This window comes from Pundamilia nyererei, unplaced genomic scaffold (genome assembly GCF_000239375.1).
Source record: "Pundamilia nyererei isolate P.nyererei 1_Seehausen unplaced genomic scaffold, PunNye1.0 scaffold00043, whole genome shotgun sequence".
NCBI lineage: Eukaryota > Metazoa > Chordata > Actinopteri > Cichliformes > Cichlidae > Pundamilia > Pundamilia nyererei.
Window position 1 is genome coordinate 214439 of NW_005187444.1, and position 24981 is coordinate 239419.

The 24981-nt window shown below is 41.1% G+C and overlaps 1 protein-coding gene across 5 annotated transcripts in view; it reads right to left on the reverse strand.

Moving 5' to 3' along the window:
• Positions 1-2312: 2312 nt before the first annotated feature.
• The window catches only part of peak1 (pseudopodium-enriched atypical kinase 1), a 102034-nt gene continuing 79365 nt past the window's right edge, over positions 2313-24981 (reverse strand). For all 5 annotated transcript variants that reach the window (XM_005731408.2, XM_005731407.2, XM_013910419.1 and 2 more), the window contains 3 exons: positions 16787-17031; positions 9992-10809; positions 2313-6843 (listed from right to left, as the gene is read on the reverse strand). In XM_005731408.2, coding sequence (XP_005731465.1) covers positions 5488-6843; positions 9992-10809; positions 16787-17031 — 2419 coding nt within the window. In that variant the 3' untranslated portion in view covers positions 2313-5487. The remainder of the gene's footprint in view (positions 6844-9991; positions 10810-16786; positions 17032-24981) is intronic.

The following is a 24981-nucleotide window of genomic DNA, read 5'->3' on the forward strand; positions in this document are numbered from 1 at the left end:
AGCCAAAACTGTGTTTCAAAAATCAGGCGGAAATGCTATGTTTTGATTTGACCACCCACAGGACACACATACACCCACATCTTTTGTGATTATTCGCTGATACAGATTAGACACTGTGAGGGACCAAGCAGCCAAGGCATAGAGGACACAGGCAAAATCTTCAAAAAACTTTTCTTTATTTTAACCCTCAAAAAGTTCAAAAATGACAAAATTCAAAAACATAATTAGCAGGCCCATAAAAGAGGTCAACTAAATATAACTCTGCAAAAAGTAATTTCCAGAAACTTAAATAAACAAAGTGGACACAACTTAACTCACAAACTGACCTAATTACAAAGATGCATGAGGGTAGCTTTTATAGTGGTTTGGCCAAACCATTTACACACAATAGGGGGAAAACAAACACACTAATATTACCTAAGCACAGATTAACCTAAGTAAACCTAAAACACCCCTGTTCCTGATAAGCACATGGTCTGTCCTGCTGAGCAGGCATTTTGCTCTCAGAGTCCTCAGCCACGCCTTTCGCCCAGACAGGAAACAGCCACCGCCCAAAACCAGGTAACTCAAAGAAAAAGAAACATAATTAATATAACAAAACATTTTTAGAAAAATCACACAATATTATGTGCATGCCTCATATTATCAGGGGGTTTAACCAAATGATTAATGAATTATATTAATGAAGAAAACTGCAAACCAAACTCATAAAGTGAACAAATGGACTGATTTACCCCTGTGTGGCTGATGCCATCACAGACACTCAGCAGTGTGTTGATGAAGAACTGCAAAGTTGTTATTTTGGCCCAAAGAGGTGATTTAATTTGTTTATGTAATGTAAATACATGTACTTGCAGGTATTTACTCCTTTTCACAGCTTCACAGATGCGTGAATGTGGTACACACTACTAAACAGAGTCAGCCAGTAAAGAGATTTTGAACACTGGAGAGCGGTGCATGTTGTTGTTCTTTAGCATGCCGCCATCTGGTGGTAAACATTGGCAGAGAACTACATCTTCTTATCAGCTAGTTCCTTCAGGGGTCGCCATAGCAGATCATCTTGCTCCGTCACACCAACCCTCTGCATGTCAATACAATCTTCACTCCATCCGTCAATCTACTCTGAGGTCTTCCACCTTACCTCCTGCCTGGTAGCTCAATCTCCTGCATCCTTCCAAACATCCACCATCCCTGCTCTGCACGTGTCCAACCATCTCAGACTTTACTCATTAACTTTGTCTCCAAGCTGCTCGACCTCAGTTGTCCCTCGGATGTCCATTGGAAAAACTTAGCATCTTTAACTCTGAAATTTCGAGCTCGCTCTTCTGTCTGTGTTTGTCGGTTTCACATTCTTTACACTATACATCATAGCAGGTCTCACTGCCATGTTACACACCTTCCCATTCACTCTTGTTATATAATATTACAATAAAAGCAAAAATTGGAGGGGATTTTGCTTTAATTAATTCTGAAAGCTATCACGGAGGCAAGCAGACAGTACCAATACAGGCATTTGGGATAAACAGAAACTTGTTTAAAAAGAAATGTGTTTATTCCTTAAAACCACTTTCAATGTGGTTTTTAAGTAACAAAAACCTCATTTAAACACAAACTGCTGAGTACTTTATAGAGTAAAAAAAACAACCCATGTTTCCAGTTTTATAATGCCCACTGTAAATAATTTAAAGGCTCCTTATCAGCATTGAGCTTGAGGACAATTCTTATTTTGCTGATGTGGCTGTATCAATTCAGGTCAAGAATGACCTGAAATAGCAGCAGTGTAGCACGGTGGTTAGCACTGTTGCCGCACAGCAAGAAGGTCCTGAGTTCAATTCCACCATCAGGCCGGGGTCTTTCTGTGTGGAGTTTGCATGTTCTCCCCGTGGGTTCCCTCCGGGTACTCCAGCTTCCTCCCACCGTCCGAAGACATGCAGCTTGTGGGGATAGGTTAATTGGATAATCCAAATTGTCACTAGGTGTGAATGTGAGTATGAATGGTTGTCTGTCCTTGTGTGTTGGCCCTGCGACAGACTGGTGACCTGTCCAGGATGTACCCCGCCTCTCGCCCTATGACAGCTGGGATAGGCTCCAGCGCCCCCCTGAAAAGGATAAGCGGTAGCGAATGGATGGAATGACCTGAAATAACTATCCTGATTTCCAAGAAAAAAAAAGTAATAAAAACTTTGGCAGAAAGACTGAAATCCTTCCTTTTCTAAACAGTTAAATCAAGCAAAAATGACACAGAGCACAAAGAGTATATATAAAAAACATATATTTATTGTTCTGTTACTGTTGGTTAAATTGAACAACAATAAATGGCTGCAGGCCAGGAGACATACTGTACACATACTTAGAAAGCCCTGGAGAGCTTCCGTTTTTAGATTCAGTGGCAGTTAACAATGCAAAAGAGAAAACCAGAGCAGAAAGAGGAACAGAAAACAACGTCCGCCGTATTCCAAACGGCGGATGAATATTATGGTTCAGTGGTGCGTTCAAAAGTCATCCTTCAGCCAAAGTGGTTTTTCTCCTACGCAGGTAACTTTACAAGAGGGGTAAAAATACTGTACATTGTTCTTTGCGTGGATGCAACTGAATGATTGGGATCTTTTACAATTGATTCTTTGTGTAGGACAGTGATAACTACTCACCTTGTTCTTCCTCCAAAACATGCAAGGTGGAAGAAAATCAAGTAAAGCTTTTAAAAGATAAAATGATTATTAGACTCTCGTGACAGAAATAGAAGTGCTCCGTACGCCACAAAATAGTGTGGATTAAAATAGATAAAGGTTATATATATATATTTATACTATATTTAATATATAAAGGCTTAACTCTGAATACAAGGACAGCCACCAGTGCTGTCCCACACACATTCCTCAGTACACAAACCCTTGAACACAGTAACAAACTTTAAACCTGCTTTGTCTCGTTTTTTGCTCCAAGGACCACAAAGTTTTTGCACATCTGAAATAAAGTAAATTTGCAGCACCAGTCCTCCAAGTATTAAATTCTGGGATAAAGATATTATTCGGGGTGTTTTGTTCGACACATTAAATTCAATGGTAACACTTTATAATACAGCCGCTGACTGAGGGCATACTTCCCTTGTAATTGAATGGAATTGTAATGTATTTATTTGAAATGACAATGTAATTATATTTAGATACAAATACTTCAAGATAGGTGCACTGGAATAATGGTGTAACACGTTAGGTTTTTATAGGAAACAGAAATAATTACACTGTAAGTACTGCATAATTTCTTGGTACTTTAATAGAAAAACATTATCTTACATTGTAAGTACACTGCATTTTCTGGGTCATGGGAGTGGCTTAACCACGCCCAACTTCTAAGTATTTTACAGCGAAGGAGACATAATGAACATTAAATAAGGGTGGAAAAGGCGAGGTTCAGTCACTCCATAATACAGATACACTCCGAGAAGTAGAGCATACTTATGATGTAGAAAAGGAAAATACTGTTTGTCTGCAAAATTCACAGTTAATTACATATTGCCTAAAATTGTTTCTCCTGTCCTGTAAAAATATCTGGAAATTAAGCAAGGTCAGGGCACTCCATAACTGGGCCATGCCCTGAAAAGTACAGAGCACCTACGGTGTAAGATAGAGAAATATTGTTTGTTTTTACAATTACTTACAGTATGAATACGTCTTTGTTTCCAGTAAAAATCTAACTTTTTACCCCGTTATTCCATTATACGACCTTTTAAATATTTGTATGTGGATATAATTACATTGCAGTTTCAAATAAAATATGTTAAAATTCCACTAAATTACAGGAGAATTACACTCTTAGTTATGGACTGTGTTATAAAGTGTTACTGGTTGAGGCTTCTGTACATGTCTTGGTTTTACTGACTCCAGACTGGAAAGTCAATAACACAGAGCTCGTTTAATTCAGAGTGACAAGCAGGAAGCATCAATACAGGATTTACTCTCCTACTGGTAGAGCAAAGGGGGAAAAGAGAAGAGGGGAAACAAACAATATAGGAGGAATGGAAGCAAGTGTCAGTGGCTGTGTAATTAGTTTCTCTCCAAGATAGAATTTATACATGAAACTAAGTGGTTGAACTAAAAAAAGCACATTTGTAGAGCAGATGAGAACAAATGTCCGTTTCAGTCCACGCAAACGTTTACATTCCACACGCTGCAAAACACATCAGATCCAGCTCCTCAGATTCACAGGAACTTTATTCAGTCTCACCGTGTGCTCCGGGCTCCACCGAGGGGCACCAGCGTTCCAAATGTAAATGTGCAAATGTCATCCGTAACGCAGAACCGTTCAAAAACAACTCGACAAAAAGATAAAACGATCGACAAAGAATAACTTTTTTGCAGTCCCTGAAATATCCCATCTACTATAAGAAGTACTTTCCACTGAACTTTACCTTGCTTCTTAAGTTGCAGGATTGAAATGAAACTGATCAGTTTATGTGCCACAAAACAAAAACAAAGGAAGAGAGTATTAGTAAAAGACTGCATAATGCTGTTACCTCAAAAAGAAATAAAAGACAGGTATTAATTGCACATACGCCAACAAGAACCCAAACCAGCAGCCAGGGCGGTCGAGCCTTTTCCAACTTCAAAGCGTAAAAACATCAAATGAAAAGCCAAGTTTAGCTCAGTGTTCGTCACCCACCTCTACAAAGCTCTGTGCAGAAATGTGTTTTGATAATTATTTATGTTTTAATTTTTTTTGTTAATTTCAACTTCATACTGGCTTTTGAATTTCTAAAAGCACAATGAGTAAATGAAGAAGTCTCAGCTGTGCAAATGTCAAGACTAAAATATATTAAATTCAATGTTCAGCCATGTCCTCATGTCTGGCAAAAGCTTGTTTTTCCTCCACTCCCTTCATTTCAAATCCTCCCTACACTCCCCTTTTTTCTGATTCAAATAAAACTTGCTTATAATACAACACTGCGTAAAAAAAAAAAGAGTCAAATTATTGGGATGAAACTCCAAATTCTCAGTTTCCTTTCTAAATTCTGACCGTGGTGTCCCTTTAGATGTCAGACAAAACTTGCAGAATATCAATATGCATCACCGTAGAAGCTTAGTTATTTCATTTCACACTCCCTCAAACCCTGTAGACAGATGGCGTGAAAATGATATTTAACACTGAGTACTCACAACTCTCCAAGTCTGGAGACTTGTCTCAGAAACACAAAATCTTAAAATAATTCCTCACACGTTTGGTAAAATCCTCAGTTTAGTACTGGTGGAGTGATAAACTCATGATATGTGAAGACGCGGGGCATTGATGACGAGAGCCAAAATGATTTCAATTAGCACGGCCGATTCAGTCCAAGAAGAAAACACAGACACAGCACAAGCAGCTGTTTTGTTTTAGGTGAGCACTGTGGAGCTGACTATTAGCTTACATCACACTTTTAACATCAGCAGAGGGACCACACAGGGGGGATATGTTGGCTCTGTTGCCATAGTAACAGTTGGGCAGAGAAACTCAGAGTGGCTGCGAAGGAGTCAAGTGAAAGGTGTGTGCTGGATGTATTTGAGTTTGGTTCTGTGCTGGGTGCACTGGCTGGTTCTCATTCGGAGATGGGGGATGCTGTTGGGGCTGTTGCAGGATGTGCACCACCCGGCCGAGGGTCTCTGTGGTGGCGAACGCCAGGTACTGGCAGCACAGCCAGTCCTCCAGGCTCACGCCACAGGCGTTGTCCAGCGAGCGCTCTGCGAACTTGATCATCATCAGTGTCCGCTTGAGGTCCAGCCAGTTCTGCAGGGTGGCCTCGCGTTGGCCCGAAGTGGCCCCGGACATAGGCCCGGTGCTGCTGCAGCCCAGCGCCTGAAACAAGTCCTCCCGAGGTCCCCAGAGGAGGCACTGGAGGCAGGCCCGCGCCTCGGCCATCCGGATTCTTTCGGAGGGGTTAACGGTGAGCAGCAAGCGCGCCAGCTGCTGCAGCCCCTGTGAGTAAAGCGATCTCACGGGCAGCGGTGGAAGGTCGGCCCAGGTGTACTCCCGCTCCTTCAACTCCGGCGTCTCCTCAAAGGGGTTGGGTCTGTGCAGCATCTCATAGATCAGAATCCCAGTCTGGAACTCATCACACTTGCGGTACTGGGTGGCTGTGATGATTTCGGGTGCCAGCCTCGACTGGTCGCGCAGCGTGCCGGGGTCAGTGGCCATGAGAGTGGTCTTTTGTTTCGCTTGGGAGAAGTTGCTGATGATGAGGCGTGCGGGGCAGGTGGAGTTGGCGGCAGCGGTGGCTGCAGCGCTTGCCCCCGAGCTGCTGCCGTTGCTGTTATTGTTGGGCTCCAGTAAGTCCAGATTCCAGGGGTTGCCAGGCTGGCATTGGACCAGCAGCAGGTTTTCGAGTCGCAGGTCACAGTGGGTCACGTGGAAAGGTTTCATGTGCTCTAGCCCGGAGCAAAGCTGCAGCAGCAGCAGACAGACCTGACGCTCATACAGCTCCGGGTTTTGAGTGTGCCGGCTCATGCCTTCTCTGACAAAGTCAGCCACTGTCTGGAAGGGCACCTCACGTGTGATCACCACCACTCGGCTCCTCAAGCGGCCAGCTGTGTTCATGTGACCCGCAGCCGGGACTTCATCTAGCTTCCCATTTGGAGAAGGCGATTTTGAATCTGCCATCTTAGCCTCTTTGTCCTTTACTGTCGGCCCCCCTTCCTCCTTATCTGCTTCTTCCTCCTCTTCTTCCTCTTCCCAGGGCAGCAGGCGGGCAGGAACATCAGCCAGGAAGTGGCCACAGTCCTGCTGGATGTTGAAGTGCACTGGCAGGCTCTGCCTCACTGCGAGGCTGTGGAAAAACTGCTGCTGGGTCTCCTTCACCTGGCTCCGACAGATCTGAAGAAGTACAAATAAATGTCAGAGAAAAATAACTGTCAGTCCAATGTCTTGAGTTGAAGATGAGAATTCAATCACCCTAAAGTCATTTTCAGATCTTATTTGTCCATATATCAGCAATGAAACATAGGGGAAACTTCAATGGTTTTCTTACTGTCACGAAATAACCCGACGATTCTGTGACACACAGCAGAAACGACACAAATGAGCCACACTGTTACCCTTAGTGTCGGCAAAAACGTCGGCATCGTTCCTTTATTTTGAGTCTCTGTCACATACACTGTCCTGCTGTCAGAAACGCTTACAGAAGCATTGGATGTGTATCGATCCATGGCTAAAAATACACCTCGAAATGCACCCCTTACCCCTGTCAGTGCACAGTTTAGTTAAAAAAAACAAGATGCTTTAGCTGCTTTAGGAAATAACTTCGAGGTTTTAAACATGAAACCTGTCACAGGCGGGGACAGGGTTGTATATTTTAAGAACAAACACTTGGTTGGTTTCAGTCTTTTCATGAGATCTGTTCACAATATGATCATAAACAATGGTTTTACTGGGATTTATTTTTAAAGTAAATCCGTCAATACCTGACCTTTTACCCATCTTCCTGTAATTCCTATATACTGTGTTTTCATATGGTCGCTGGTAACTAAATTAGATTCATCTCAATGAAATAAAACGGGGTCTACTGGCAGCAGAATTGGCCTTTTGGCTGCTGTGGGCGACCTCCAAACAAACAGCGACCTTCTGCAACACCAGGAGAAAACACAGAACATTTCAGTGGAGAACTCAAAAACATTTTCTGTTTCTTTCGAAACTCTCTGTCCTGCTCGGTTTCTCTCAAACAATGCAGCTAATGATACACAGCTGAAAGGGCAGAAAGCCGAGCTGAGGCTGTTACAGACAGCACTGAGAGTGTGTCTCTGTCTCCTAAAGCAGTTACAGCCTCCATAGCTCTCATTCTTAATCTTTGATCACAGCACAGTGAGAGGTGAAGCCGAGTCAGAGACAGAATCAGTCTGTGCAGAAAGCATGATGTATTAGATGTCTGGGGTTGAACAACATTCTGTCCCCTTGAAAATGAATAGTGTGGTTTCATTAATAATGATCAAATTTAACCTGTTTGTCTTCACTGATGTGCAACGTTTGCAGAAATTGCTCTCAGAAATTTAATAAATGTCCCCAAAATACAAAATGACTCAAAGATGTTGTGAGGACAAAAATCACAAAGTGAGTTTGCTGTAATGCATAAGACTAAACAGTGAGCTGTAAAGATGCTGTAATGAGAAACCTCTGGCAGGTGTCTAACATTTGTTGTTTACTATTGTAGAATCTGATTGTAAGTGTATGTATGGATATATATGTATATACGGGAGGGCAAACCTGGATGAGACTTTGTATGAACACCGTCAGACATACAGTGATTAACATATATTAATATCTTTAAAAATATATACTATAAATCCCAATTGTTTTCATTTTCCTCCTATATATTATGCAAATTTCATCATCCCCCTGTGATTGTGACATAAGTTCTTTGTTTGTGTTTCCTGTGGCACTTTCAATGTATGTTTTAAACAGTAAAAACAATAAAAATCTACATGTAAAGACGAGATGCTGATTTTTCAAAGTGGCCAAATAGTAACACTCTAACGTTGCTGTAAGATAGAACTTGAAAAGTTTTCCATCTTGATAAAGAATATGTAAAAATATTGCAGCCTTTTATTAACTGTATATAGCTGCAAAGTAGCTAATAATTATAGTACTTAGCAACTGAGTCACCCTTGATATAAATCAAGACATGGATTATGAATTAAAACCTGAACATGTTTTTATAACACAACGACAACCTCAGTCATTTCACTTTATTACTTCTATTAAAAGTTTAAAGTGTTTGTTGTGATTTATGTAGATTTGATTAAACTCTCATACAGCATGAATAACCGCATCAGTGCACTCCTTTCAGACGCACCCTGTAATTGTTCAGGAATGTGCAGCTTCACTTGATGTTTGTTTGAGCATGATGGCTCACGATGACTAGACCTGCCTACTTCACTTTCTTTGAAGACATCTGCAGATTTTCAAAACTCTGACACCGTACTCGTGTTTCTGGTTGTAACACAATCCTGCAAATTAGCAGAAACTCACTGCTTTTATTACCACCTCTTGTCTCCTTAATGTCGACTCTTCAGTGATACGGTAGAGCTTTAAAGCACAGTGAGGTGCTCACTGAATTCTTTGGAGAGCTAAAGTGAGTAATTAGCACAGAAGTAAAATATGAAAGTTCAGATGCGTCATCTGCACATAAAGGGTTAAAGGAAGGCAGGGGCATAGCTGGGCTGCATTCAGACAGAGTTGGGGAAGGTTTAATTGGGAAGTTGGGGCTTGTTTCTACTGCTTCTGGTTGCCTTATTTATAGATGAGCGTCTTTAAAAAAAACAAGAGTTGCTCTTAAGCCTGCTGCTAATACGAAGGCAAGGCTTTGAAGTGGTGTGGCGCACAGTGTTTCATATCCTGTGAATAATTTAACCTTCATCCATATCTGCTTTGTGTTTAGCGTCAGAACTCTTTCGGCAAGCTGTGCCCTCAAACCACCACATGCATCTCCATACACACTGAAGACAAAGCTGCTCCTCTCGCACAATCGCACAGAGGCGAAGAAAACAAACAAACACAACAACGCTCGTTTTTATTGCACAAGGTCATGCCCTAAGGGATCAAAGTTTAAGTGCCAATATTTCACAGCACTTCAGGAAAAGAGGGGAGGAGATTCGTCGGCATAAGCACAAGGATTTTATGAATCTACTGCAAAGACAGCAGCTACCAGAGAAAAATATCTACAATACTTTTGATGTAGCAAGAATTCAAACCAATCCCCCACAACAAATAAACACACTAATTAAGAGAAAACTAAGAACAAGCTGAACAAAGAGATGCTGAAATATTTTACTGAGATCAGAAAACATCACTTCTTTTGGGGGGGGAAACAGCTTTGACTGTAAAATAGGACAAACCTTGTTTTTCTCTTCTTTCCTACAAGTCAGTGTTTAAGGTTCTTTCGAGGTTTTAGGGTTTAAATATTCAACAGAATATGTAACACAAAAGAAGCTGTATTCATTTAACACCAAACTAAAAGAAAGAATCTCACCTTGATGGCATAATTGACCAGTGGGTCCTTGGCATAAGATGCAGTGTAGTAAACGGCGTCCCCCGCCTCACAGCAGGGTTTCCCAGTGGTCAGCCTGAAGTGGGACCAGCTTTCAGTGCCAAACCTCAAATGATCTTTCTGGCCAGCCATGAAACGGTCCTCGCATTTTGCTGCCAGTTTCCGTAGAGTGTCTGTGTGGAGCCCGCGGATCCTCCCCACCACCTCATCCCAGCTGTCCAACCCCCTGTAAAGAGCAGGTCTCTGGGGTTTGGAGGCTGCACCGCCTCCGGCAGCTCCGCGACCCGCTGTCCGACCCCTTCCAGCCAGGGATTCTGAACTTGGGTAGACTCTCTTCTCTTTGCCGGGGGTTGCGCTGGATGCAGCAGGTGAAGGCTGAGGGACCAGAGAGGACACGCTATTGGTCATGCGGGCCTTGTTGGTAGCTGTGGCAGCTGATGACCTCTCTAAGGAGTCACCGCTCTCATGGTCGTGGCCTCGATGTGGTTCGGAGCTCAGAGAGGAGCTCTGACTAGCTGTTTCCCAGGTGGAGTCCAAGTCATAAAGAGGGTTGGCTACACTAAGGTTGGTGCCCCCCGGTTTAGCTTCAGCTCGAGGCCTGAGGCCTCCCACTGGCTCTTTGCCTCCCAGGATGGGTTCAGTACTGGAACGAGGAACTGCTTTTTTGGGTAATGGCGGTGGTGTAGCTTTAGGGGCTAGCTGCTCAGCGAGGCCTTCGATTTCGATGGAGGCCAGTGTGTCATTGGATGCTTTCATGTTTCTTGGCTGTTTAAGTGGAATCATGCTGGCTCGAGATTTACCTGAAGGAAAGAAAACAGAAAACATTCATACTGCATAAAAAAGATCCAGTGAAACTAAAAGACTGTTGGGACCCTTCAAATTGAACGGAGGACGTAATGATATCCAGTTCAATAAGCAGGAAGAACAGCTCCTTCAATTTCCTTGAATTAAATTCACACAATAATCTAATGTTAGTATACAACAGACTTTATATGAAAAAATTAGCCCGTTAACTCCACAACAATGATTTGACAGCACAGTTATTACCTTAAATAACCTGCAGACAGAAATTTTATAACCAAAATCTAATCAGTCAATGAAAGCATTTGCACAGATTCAATATTTCACGTATATGTATACCTTTAAATACTCATCCAAATACATTCGATAGTTTGTCAACACCATTTCTGTGTTGTTGTTTTTTTAACTCCACACTCTGATCAGTTAAGACACCAACAGAAACATCGCTCTCAAGTTGTTTTGGTTTGGAAGGGAGGTGGGGAATCTTTGCCATGGGAAAAAAACAACTTAAAGACCCAGATATCAGTAAAGGATACATGAAAAAAATAAAACGACACAAAAGCTGCAATTCGATAAAACTAACGAAAAATCCCTCGCCACAAAAACAACGACACACCCTTACAGCTAGGGCTTGCCCTTTGCTCTCTGGCGTTTCCAGAGAACCACTAGCTTGTTGCGTCTCTTGAGGACAAAAGGATGACATGATGATGTGTGCGACAGTGTCTCAGTGTGTGGAAGAGCTGGTGGCCCTGAGGCCACAAGCTGTTTCTCCAACCATCCAGCTGCCTGACTCAATCTGCAGTCCTGTTCTGTAGTGAGGCTTAAAGACGCAGCATGGAGAGCAAATTTAGAAGTGGCTTGATGTGACCTTATTTTTTTGCTTGGATGGTGGAAGGAAGAATCCAGAAGGTTGGGAGACTGATTGGATTCCCTCAACGTTCTGTGGGGTTAATGACCACCGAGGCACACGGGTCAGAGGCAAGTGTGATAAAAGGAAAAGGCGGCAGGGGTCGTGCTGTTTGCATGATGGGAACAAAGCTCCCTGGTTTTTCTAACAAAGTGTGCACGTAGGGTTACAGATAACTCAACGTCGCGGCTTTAACTCACCAGGGAGATCTGAGTTCATGTCTTTCAAAGTCACCTCCTTCTACCAAATTACTTTGACCGTCCCTGAGGCAAATGCATGTTCGTGAACAAATCATTCCTCTTTGTGCAGCACAAATACTACTGATTATACATCGTTAAAAAGTATGGGCGACACCTCATGTGCAAGTCATGCTGACATCATCCTAAGAATGCAGGAAAAGCCTTAAGATAGAGCAGTCAGGATGAAGTAAATGAGTCTTGGTAATCCTCCGTGGAACGAATATATTAAATGTGTTCCTCCACCAATCTGCAGTAATCCATCCAAGAAAGCAGCCGTCTCCCACTTCCAGTCGTAGGGATCTTTTATTGCAGTGTGGCTGTGACTTAACTCAATTACATAAGACTGGGATTTTTTTTTTTTTTTGCATGTGTATGATTAAGCAAATAAATCTTTAAAACTACATAAAAACAATAAAGAACACACTGTTATTTATGACACAGTTAATGTTTGCAGCTATTAGCAAAGTAGCAACTCTAAATCCCAGAATGTCGTACACCTACTGTAAAGGAACAGGGTAAATAGTTATTTGTGCATTGCAATTCAATTAAACCAAGGCCTGTGACGGTGCTCAACAGCATGCTTGAAGCAAAACCACAATTTGAAAAAAAGGGGGAACAGAAAAAAGCTGTGCACAAACATGACTACAAAGTTGATTTTTAATCATTTAAAGTCCACTGCTGTTAAACTAAACTTCTTTTACAGCAACATGAAGAACCTGATGTGTCTGAGCCAACTGCTCTGTTACTGCTCTCAGTCCAAATCTGAGTACCAGCAGATGTCAGTTCAGAGTCTCTGCTGCATCACATCACACTGTCAACAATCAGTCTGAAAACAGCTCAACAAGTGATAAATATATACACGCAAATTAGAGCAATAAAGCTAACAGTTAATATTTGTAATATAATGTGAAAACTCACAAATGCAGCGACTGATCCAACCGTTGTTCTTAAAATATCATGTCAGAGCCATGCAGTCAAATTTCCAGGGAACAGCATTTGTCAACATTTTATTCTGACTGGTTGAGGGAACTTGTTGCCATAGCAGAGCGATTGCTGCTCAGCTGCCTCCGAACTAACTCTGACACGTTAACAAGAGGCAAGCGATGGATGGAGGAGGTGGGTAGAATAAAGTAGAATAAAGAGGACCGGGGGGGTGGAATGGAGTGAGAGCGGTGGAGTAGGCGGTTAGAGGTGGTAGAAGTGGTGGTTGGGGTGGGGGGAGAATTTCAAAATAATAAATAAATAAATAAATAAATAAATAAATAAATAGGCGAGGGGGCTGATGAACAGAGAAAAATAAATATATGACAGAGATAAACACTGAGGAAAACGAGCGAAACAAGCTTACCTCAATTCCACTAACGCCTCAAAGTTTTTAGAGAAACGTGGTGCAGTTACAGCAGCAGCAGCGCCCGGAGGCAGAATAAAACGCTGTTCTCTGCATCCATCCCTGAGAGTCTGTGAGGAGTCGCCGGTGCCAACAGACAGGCTCAGCGCTCCCACCAATAATGGAGATTTCTCACTTAAAGGCAGCGAGCACTCTGCCTCCTACCGCCTGATGCTCTGATTAAAACCCGAGCGAGACTATACTACATGACAGTGAGTGAGTGAGAGAGCGAGAGCACGCAAGAGAGAGACACTTTCATTTAAAAAGTGAACCTGATTCCTCACAAAAAAAAGAAACGTGTGAACAGCAAATGTAGCCCACAGTAGTGAAAAGCAAAGCGATGCTACGGTAACAGCAGGAAAAACAGGAAACTCAAAGCAGGCGTTACACTGAGCGGCTGTGTGTCTTAGGTCAACACTTGTTTGTGTGTGTCTCAGTGTGTGGAAGGCCACACACCTCCTCCTCCCAAACAGAAACGACACGCTGTTCTGTGCGATGTTTGACAACACGGATACACAAACTTCTATCTAGCCCCTCATTAGCAGTATGCAGCAAAGTTAAATTAGGCTGCAGGCAGCTCGCTGCGTGCGTCATCCAGGGAGCTTTTAACACAACCCATCCACAGGGCCCGTGTGCATTTCAAGCTTCACAAACAAACCCGTGCAAATGCTGCATTCCCAGTTTGCACATGCCTTCTGAAAAGAGAGGAAAAAAAAGGCCTAATTAGTACAACAGTGCCAGAGCAACACAAATATTTTGTCACTGCTGAATCCTTAAACAGGAAGTTGTATAGTTTAATTCTCTTAAACATCACACGTCCACATGTGCGACGACGCAGCGAGGCACCTCAGTTGCACAGCTGCTCTGCAAACCCACACTCTCTAACCCTTTCGCTTTGTGTTTCTATTTCTTGTTCTCTCACATGCCACTTGATCACGGAGAGATCCGTTTCCCACACAGAGAGCTTCGTGTGTTAAGTGCCCCGACAGTACTCGACAGCTGTGCCTACCTCTCTGTTATAGAAGCTGGGCTGTATGTGCTTATTGTCAAAGTGAGAGAAAACCTGTAAAGCGGAGCAGCTAGCAAAGTTGAAATGAAACCTGTCCATCAGCAAGACACTTTATTATCATGGAGTTACAGGAATGTGATGGACAAAGAACCTATTCAACTTCCTGTTAACACAGATATCAGCCAATCACATAGCAGCAACTCAGTACATTTAGGCATGCAGACAGGGTCAAGATGACCTGGTGAAGTTTAAACTAAGCAACAGAATGGAGCAAACAGTCCTGAGAACCTCAAAGATGGTTGATGTCGTGGGATTTTCCCACACAAGCATCTCTGTGGTTCACAGAGAACCTTCTGAGGTCACAGAAGAATGGCCAGGCTGCTTCGAGGTGACAGGAAGGCAAAATTAACTCAAACAGCTGCTTGTTACAACCAAGCTACACAGAAGAGCATCTCTGAATCTACAGCAGCAGAAGACCACACCGAGTACCACTCCTGTCTGCCAAGAACAACAAACTGACGCTACAATTCACACAGGCTCACCAAAATTGAGCAACAGAAGTTTGGAAAAGTGTTGCATGGTCTGAATTTCTACTGCAGCATTCAGATGGTCAAAATTCTGAAACATTACAGCTTGAAAGAAGGGATTCAGTCTGAACCACTGATACAATAGCTCAGGCTGGGGGATATTTTTCCTTGGAAGATTCTGGGGTCCTTAATACCAACAGCATCGTTTAAATGACACAGCCAACCTGAGAATTGCTGGTGCTGATCAAGAACGACCATTTCTGATGCACAGAGTGTGAGTATCTAATATGTCAAAATAAAAAAAAAATAAAAAAATTGTATTTAATATTCTTTTCTTTTATGATAAACTTATACTTTTATTTAAACTTATACTATACTTTTAACATTTCAATTTTTTTTTTACATTTTCTGGCACTTATTTCATGGTTCGGGCATTAAAGGGTTTATGCCCACAGTGTGCCCATCCTCTGATGGCTTCTTCCAGCAGGATAATGCTCCACGGCACAAATCTCAAACTGCTATCTTGAATATCACAGTGAGTTCATTACACTGTGGCGTCCACAGGCAGTCTGCAGCAACTGTGTGATGCTTCAAGTCAATATGGATTTAAAAATGGAATCTATGCTACCAAGAATTAAAGCAGTTCTGGAGGTAAAAGTTCAAAACAGTACTAGAAAGGAGTACCTAAGTGAATGTATGTTGTCTTGTTCATGCAGAATAACTTTATTTTTTTAAGTATCAGGGAGCAAATCTGCAATGTGCTGGCTGAATTTTTTTTCTGTGAAAAGAACATCAAGGCCTCAAAGAATTTGTTCTTGTGCCTCCCAATTGTTTACCGATGTCCTGCTGTTTCTAGGAAATGGGACAATTTTCAGAGAAAAAAATATCCAGAGATATTTTTATGCCGTTTCTTGGCTACAAGACATGTGATTTAAAAAAGAAAACATAAAAACTCCCCACAATATTTATCCTATTAACAGTACTGTGGTTAGCCATGTAGTCTATGCTCTTATACTGTGTGAAAGCAGCAAGGCAGGTAGCCCTATTACAATCTTATCAGTCAGTCATGATATAGTTTCAAGACAGAGACACAGGATATGAGAAAAGAAAACAAAGAGGAGGATTGTGATTAAAATGGGATTTATGCAGGTCCCCAGGGTTCTCAGTTTTGATCACCATCAGGAACTGAACCAGCTTCATGAGTAGGATCAATAACCCCAGGGCAAAGATTCTCCCACCTCCAACGAAAAAAAACAAGCATTTTTTTTGTAATATGTTATTTTAGGCACCGAGCTGCAGGCTGTGTGTGAAAAGATGTGTCGAGATTTCGGGCTCCAGCTGTTTTTGCAGAGAATAAATTATGCCCCGTCACATGAGAAAGTGTGCTGATACAGGAAGAAAGTAAAATCAGCCACTCAGGAGTGAAAGAACTGCCAAAACTGCCAAAAAACCCAAGTTCACCGGTTTGGCAAGCTTACAGCGACAGCAAAGGAGGGTCTTATACACTGACATGTCATACTTTCCTGTTTTTGTATTTTTTTTATATACTAATTAGTGCAAACAATGTTGAATTCAATAATTTTGGTGTATAATCCATATTTTATTTGCAGATTAGCTTTCCTCATTACGTTATCTTCAGTTTTTGTGAGCATTGTGATGTGACAAATCCAGAATAAAAATCAGTTGAAGAATGCAATAGATGGATGTGTCTTAAGACATCAGGCAGAAAAATCTGTCACACACAGTCAAAACCTACTTATGTAGACAATTCAATCATCCTGACTAAGCCTACGCACCACAGAAGGCATCATCTTAAATTTCAGGTTTCTCCAGCACTAATATAAACATGAGTTTAAAAAAACAAAACAAAAATCCTTCTCTATCCATCTTTCATATTTCACTCTTACCCAGATTGCTGTAGGTGGCACTGCACTGGCTGGAGGCAGGAGAGTGAGAATAATGAGAGTGAATCCCGTCGTCCTCAGGCTCTCCCAGGCTGGCGTTGCCCTCACTGGCCGCGGCTGTACTAGCAACCTGGTTGGCATGGCCCTCCGCGGCCTCCCCAAGCACCAGCCCCAGATTCACTTTGGCAGGCAAGGAGGTGGCGCTGGGCAGCTCCCGATCCCTGGCGCTGGCACCGACTGGTACCTGGCTGCACATGACAGAGAGAGGCATGGTTTAGTTTCTTCATCTACTGGTCTGCCTACACGTGACTGCACTTGCTGACAGTATTTTTCCCAGTGCTTCCATTGCCAGACTCGACAGAGTAGCTGGTATTGTTTTAACCTTGTAAGTCTGTAAGTGTGAGCTCATGGCGCACTCTGGTTCTTTCACATTTTGCTGTAACAGCGGATCAAAATGGAGCCCAAAGTCCTGAGATGGAGGTGTACTCAGTTATAACTCTGTGTTATAAAAATACCAGAATAAATACGATGATGAAGTTTAAAACAAAAAAAATCTTAAAATTAGTTTTACTGTCACAACAAGTGGAGGATCACTCTGTTTGAATCAGCTGGTTGTGTTTGGGGTGTTCTGAACACACATGTTGCCAACAGGGAAGCTACAGAGCGCCCTCTGCAGGACGAGCAAAGCAACATTAACACTGGCTGAAGGGCGTTTCTCCCTCTTTACTTTTTACATTTTTATTTATCGACAGTTACAAATAATTATATCAATACACCAACAATATATCAGAAAATAGCTTAAATCAGGCGAGATATTGGCTGCACTAATAAAGCTGTATTACAGAGTACTGATAGCATGACTATATTAACTCCTACTGAGTACTAAAGGGTTGAGACATCAATATGTTGATGGGTGTGGCGGCTGATCTGATCCTGTTGCCAGACTGCCTCGACTTTTATTAATCTTTTCATGACAAGCTTTTGCTCTTCAAAGAAATATCAGCAAAACAACTCATAAAAGAAGCAATATAATAATAGAAGGCTCATATTGGAAAGACACTAGTGCTGCAGAATGATGAATGAGTTGCTTATGATAGGGACTTTAATCTGTCATTCATTCCGTCTATGAAACTGTATCTAACATCTCAGGATATAAACAAAAACACATACGACATTGGTTTTATCTGGTCAGTCTTTTTTTCCATCTCTGATATCAGTATGTGCCTCACTCTATCAGCACACTTCATCTTCCTCAGCAAGAGATAAATTGGAGCCAGTGCAGCTGTCAGTGGGAGGCTTTTGAAGCTTGATGCGTTTTATATGCAACTACACATACGGCGCCTGAGGGAAGGTGTAAGAAAAAGACAAAGCAAGTCACAGCACAGTATGATGACATGTTTTGAAGAACCATTCATCAGTAGGTGGCTCTGATTTGAGGTGTTTAAGGAGGTGAGATCAGAATATTTCGCAGATATAAATGCCATTATTAACCTTTTTTATTATTATTAATTTTTTTTTTTTAGCTTTTTTTCTTTAAACATGTCTTCACTAGGACTGTAACATTTGAATGTGTTGAAAAATACGCTAATGAATCCATCCTTCAATTAAAAAAAAAACAACTTTCTGGAACATATCCCAGCTGACATGGAGCTAGAAGCGAGTTATACCCTGGACAGGCCTTTGGTTCATCAGGCACACAGGGAGAGACAAGTACGCACTCTCACATCAACACTTACAGGTCATTTAACACCAATTAACCTGTCGAAGGAAACAGAAGGAAACTCACGCAGGCACAGGAAAAACATGCAAATTCCACAAAGAGTTATGGTAAAAGGTAAAAAAGGTAAGACTAAAGAATTGCAAAAAAAGGTAACGCTCAAGCTCAAGAACTTTAAAGATACGGTGTGCGAACTCTCACCACTAAATGTCAGTAGATTGCAGTTTGCAGTTGACTGAGTTTTGTTATATATTTTTGTTATATTTTGTTTTTCTGTTACAGGAAAAACAACTCTGAGTGCCGTTCATCTCCAGTGAGTATAGGCTGTCAGGTTGCTGTTTACCTCTGCTGTCAATATGTATCCTCATCTATTTACTCTCAAGGAGGCTGTAAAATTCAGATGTGAGTGGATGAGTCAGTGAAGCTCACTTCTGACCGATCACAGTGATACTGAGGTGAGCTGCTGAGGATATCCTGAACTTTTCTGTCAGTAACCACTGCTGTTCCTGCTGCTGTTAGTGAAACTGTGTTACTGTCTTTGAAGTGGATCTAACATCGTAGTACTCGGACTGAAGCATATGAAGCTTGAGGGAGGAAGAAGAGAAAGTGGTGACATAATGAGAAAGAGATGATAAAAATGCACCTGTTCAAATGCTTTTTGCGATTTGTAAATGAAAATTCACTTGTAATCCTTACTGGGGAAGTGGCTGGGCTCTTGCCACATACACAAAACACGATCAGGTTTAACAACGATCTCCATCTATCACACTTGTACTTTTAATGGATTCATTTTAAGTTTATAACAATGTATGGATTTGTTGGAAGGCTTATTTACACACTAATCAAAGTATATTTCTTGGCACAACATTTTGTTTTATTCATTCAAAAGAAATTACTGTATCTTTGAGCACAACAGCTTTCCTTGTAATGGTGTGTTGCTGTGTGCTTTCACACTATGTAATAGTCTTCATTACAACACCAGACAATGACTTCATCATGTGCTAACCCCATTGAATTGCGGGTGTGAGAATTCTGGGCCACATCTGAAATTCACCCATATTGTGTAATAACTGTGATAACTCCACTCACCAAAGCATATTTGGAAGCACCCTAGTGCATGTTGTTGACAAAGATGCAAGTTGTACAGGCAATGTGCCGTGTATGTGTCTTCTTAAGTAAATAACAACACAGTACTGGGTACTACGGACAGTATTGCCTTTTCTGGCATAGCAGACAGAAACCAGAAACCATTTGAATGAATTAAAATGTTTTATTTAAAGCTTCATGAACTCTAGAGTGAAAAGGACTTTTAGTACTAACCAATTAATAGATTAATGAGTAGCAATAGTTTTCCTTCCTCTGATTGGAAATTACAGTGTCAAATATTTACAGCTGCTTGACATACTATCATCGTATTTATTACTTTACAAGAGAGGAAGAGGAATAACGGCTTTTTTTTAAGTGCGGGGGGTGGGGGTGGGGGTGGGGGGGTAGTAGTGGACATTGAAATAATTAGTTTCACTACAGCCAAAATCAGTACGTCAGCTATATCTATAAAGTAGATCAGCAACCAACCCAAACAGGAAGTTTATGACACTTTTTCGTGCCCCTGTCAAAAGCAGTAGGAGAACAACTGCAATAACCATGCAGAGAACAGGGCTTGTACAATGCTTTGCATTTTAGATATTATGGTGGTGGGGATATATGTCAAATTTTATCTTGAGTTTAAATGTAATGCATGAAAAAGATTCATTGTCAAAGACTATTTAAAAAAAACTTTAAAGGTCATGAAAAGTTCACACTTGTTTTCACAGCTGCAGGCAATGTCACGGGTGGGACCGGCTGGCAGTAATGTTTGTATTATGCTAAATCAGATGTGTCATTTCCTTTAACTGTAATGTTGATTGCACACTGGCATGACTAATGATTTGTGTGATCATGAGCAAAAGTCCCTAAAGTACAGCTCATGGGACAAAGCTCATCAAGATATTTGAGCTGCTTGATACACTGTAGGACACTTTTTCCTGAAACTAAAACAAACTTCAAGAGAACAAGTTGAAATTATTCTGTCAACAACTAGCCAGCCACTTACTCACAGCTGCTCACAGTTACTCATATTCTTTGTGTGTGCGAAAGTATAGCATGACTTAAGGCCCATGTGTGACAGGAATAATAAATTAGCTTTAAATTACACAAAACCACACCAAGTAGTTTTATATTTAATAAATGTAAAAAAAAAAATCAAGATAAAAACAAAGGTTTCATTTCAAAGAAGACAGTAATAATTGTAAAAGTTAAATGCTTTCATGAAATGGGTAAGAAGAACAAAAAAAGGAAATGAGTGAAGCAAAGTCTGACACGCTTTTCACCGGGCTGATCAATTACATTTTAGGTCTAAAAAAACATATAAAACAAAATTTCCATGGCAGTCCAAGATCAACCACCTTGTTTATCGTCTTAACATTAAAAATATTTGATATTTTGAGGGGAAAAAAGGAATTAAACTATTACATGATTTCCTAACAGAATGGCATGCTGTGTTATCTTGCATCTCGCTACAGCCAAATGCACTGGACGTTAATCTGTTTCTTTCTAATTGCCATTCCCCTTGTGTTTTGGTGCAGACTCATTGTTCATTTGGAAAACTATTGCAACATCTGACCGTTACATGAAAGAAAAGAGTCATCAAGACAACACCTAGCGGCTCGAGTTTCTGTCTCCACCCTGGAGCGCTGTGTTGAGGAAAACATCAGACGTGACACATTTATGATCTGTCTCAGCTGTGTCTTAAGGCTATAAACCGTCCATGTCTCTTTTAAGAGTTGATCGATAGTTCCCAAGGTACTATCGTGCATTACTTCTGCACTTACCAGCGGCTGACAGTTAAAATAAAAACATAACACAATGTTGTCGGCTAACAAGGAATCAAAAAGTAAGTAAACTGTGAAAAGATGAAGCAATCAAAACTGCACCCTGAAAACGGAGTAAGCCAAGACAGCTTATAGAACATTGTCGAGGCAAAAGATCTTCTGTTCTGCCTGTACACGCCAGCGTATCCTTATTCTTCCCCGTTTTTTGCTTTGCACAAAGCTGACACTGATTTTACTCAGATCCGGTCTATTATTAGCTAACAACTAGCTATAATGCTGCTCAAAAGAGCACTAAATCACAAAGAGCCCAATCTCCACTTCAAAATCCCGTATGAACAAAACATCCAGGGTAAACTTTGAGAGGCCTTGATACAAATACCTTTATGGCTGCTACATGTTCCAGTGGTCAGGACCTGACTTGTTTAGACATCGCAAAACTGCCTGGGTGCATTTTCACTCCTCTGCTGCGAGAGAAGAATAACGCCTCATCCAAAATGCAAATCAAATTAAATTCAAACCTCTCTTCCCGCTGTTCAATGTGACTTCAAATGACCAGGCTGGTCGTAGGTTACAAAGGTGTGCGGCAGAAGAGAGTTTAAAGTTCTTACCCGCTGTACTGGCTCACACAGCTTCCCATCTAGAAACCCTGAACACAAACGTGTAGATGGAATCACATTCTAGGTACAGCAACCGCGCTGTTGAGAAGAATAAAGAAAGTCTTTTTCTGCATGTGTTCTTTCCTCGTTCTCTCTCCTGCTGCTTCCTCTTTGAACGCTGTTACCTGTCTAAGGTAATGTGTGTTTGCCAAAGCTGAAGAGCACACCCACTGTTCACCAATAAAACTGATTCAAAACCCTTCCAGGCTTAACCCCTCATCTGCCAAGCAATATGAAAGCTGTTAAAATGAACTCTGGAACTGGTTCATAATATGTGAGTTTGTGTATGTGTTGTATAGGTTTATAAGAAGACTACAAAAACATGTTACACCTTTTCTGTCAAATGGGTGTTGTGTTTCTAGGTAAGTAATTAGTAAGTGATTAGTCGCAAAGGTTGCTGTTTTTAAAACCAAACATTAAATTTGGTGTTGGGTGTCTGTATACAAGACTTAAATCTATTACCCTGCAGAAGAAATCTTTTAAACAATATAATTGAACTGGGATCTTTATGAATACTTCCCATCCTTTTATTATCTGTCACTAAAACAGGGTGACACATTTTTTATTTATTTGTTTTACACATTTTCACAACATGAAAGTAATCTCAGGCGCTAGGGACAAATATTTAGCTGCTTTTTCCTTGAAAAACACAGCACCCTACCACCAACACGCCAAGTGAAGAAATGTAGTAGTTTAGTTACTAATTGACAACTTAACAGCGAGGTCCCAAACAACTGCTTATCAATGTCAGGTGTGAAGAACGGTTAGACCAAAGGTGAGAAGCTTCTGAAGGTTAGGCTAGTTAGTGTTAGGATTTATATCATGCTAGCTTAACACAGATGCTTTTACAGGAACTCTGAGTCGAGGTTAAACGAGTGTGTTTTACAAGGTGTGTGCATTACACCACTTAAATAAGTACCAAATACTGACTTTCAAACTTGTTAGAATTATTTTTGCCTTATATATTGTATTGCCATGACCGTTTCAATAAAACACTGCAGTTATTTTCCATTTTCCTACCAAAATATAAAGAAATGGGGATAGCTCAAAACCTTTGCACTGTACTGTAATAATAAGCATATCGTCTGGATTTCTGGACTTATTATCTGGACACTCATTGTAGGGAGCAGGAATGGAAAGCCTTCTCACTTCATTTGAGTAATCCTTTGTGCTCTGTGCAAGCTTTGCTTGGACTAATTACTAGTAGGTATTGGCAACATGTACTGGGTGCTCTCAGTGGGTATATAGAGCACACCCCAATATAGCCCACTGCTGTAAAGCACTCAGCAGACGTGCAATAATATTATCAGAAGCAGTGCACATTTGATTCTTGCACATGTTGTTATAAGGTTAGGCGAGAGATAGGAGCTTGAGCAGCAGAAAGAAAAGAGACAGAATGGGGCTGAGCTTTTGACAAGATGGAGGAGTGAAATATTTAGGAGTTCACAGTGCTTCGGGCTCGAAAGAGAAGATTTTTGAAAGGAAAGCATAGAAGAGGAGTGAAAAACTACACTAAACAGAGAAAAGGTGGGAAAACATTTTCTTTTCTTGGAGGAAAAGAAAAACAAAACAGGACATGGACAATATGAGGGTGGCACAGATATAAAGGGACTAAGCAGGAGGCGAGAGATAAGGTGAGAAAAAGATATAAACTGTGTCTAGATGTGATGCATCTTCAGTAACACTTATGGAAAGTTATTCCTAATAATGTGGGTAGCTGTGGGTTACAGTACATGAAACAGGAGAGGGAACGGTGCTGTTGTCAGTAAGTCTCCAGTAAAAGGTCCAATCCAATTATCCATCCATTCTCTGGACCCTATCTCAGCCACCATAGAGCCCTATGGACCCTTTGGTAGCAGGTCCAATTATGCAAAATAATTTTAATGTGCTTTTTTTTACTCAGTATTTAAACACAGAAGAAAGCAACCTTGGGAAGCAAGGAGGTCATTCAAATCAATTCAAGAGTATTTTCTAATATATTACAAAACATTTTTATAAAATATTTTCTAATATATGGTGTTTGATAGGTTAAAAAAAAGAAAGAAAAACCAATCATAGACAAATCACTGTAGCTGGTGAACTTCAAACTCAAAAGCATTTTCATTTTCTATCTGTCAACAAATAGTAAAGAAATATGAAACTTTGACATAATTGCTTTTTAATATCTCCAAAGTCCAAGCCACATTTAGCTGATTTGACTATTTACCATCCCTACATTAAATGTAAAATTATACAATGCTTCAATTCTGAGTCACAAACAAGCTCACAGTTTAGTGCAGAACATATGATGCATCTGATAATATCTGGGTTATCATTTTTCAGCACCATTAGTCACACTGCAGGAAAAGTGCCTCAAGATATACTGAGGGCAATGGCAGGTCAAAGAAAAATTGTGAAATTAGAATACAAGAACACCGCACCTACACTGCGAGGGCTAATTAGTGTGAAAGAGTGCATATGAATGTGGTTGAAGCTTTGATACAGCCGCAGCTTTGACTAGCTGCAGGGAAAACTCAGTCTAAAGTTGGGTTTAATAAATGTGTTATTGAACGACTTGCAGGAAACGGAGGGCTACTCTTAAAGAATGCACTGTGCGCAAAGCCTGCTGTGCAGGTAATAGAGGATATTACAGAAGAGATCACACCACAGTGGGCTGGGTAAGTAGGAAAGTAGACATGCCCGATTGAGATCAAATACCTCTCAAATCTGTGATGACTGATATGTATGACGGGGAGAGTAGCAACTATGACACTTGAAGCAGCAGCTGATAAAGGCTGAGCATGTTCATATTAAGCTGGCTCCCATGAGTACAATGAAGGAAACCTGTGTAGGTAATGGTAATACTGGCATAGCACTGCAAAATCATTCATTAATTCGCTGGAGGTAACAGAGGAAAAACATGTGTGAACATGAGTGATAGATTCTTACTAGTTCTACTCTGAGTCTTACACAAAA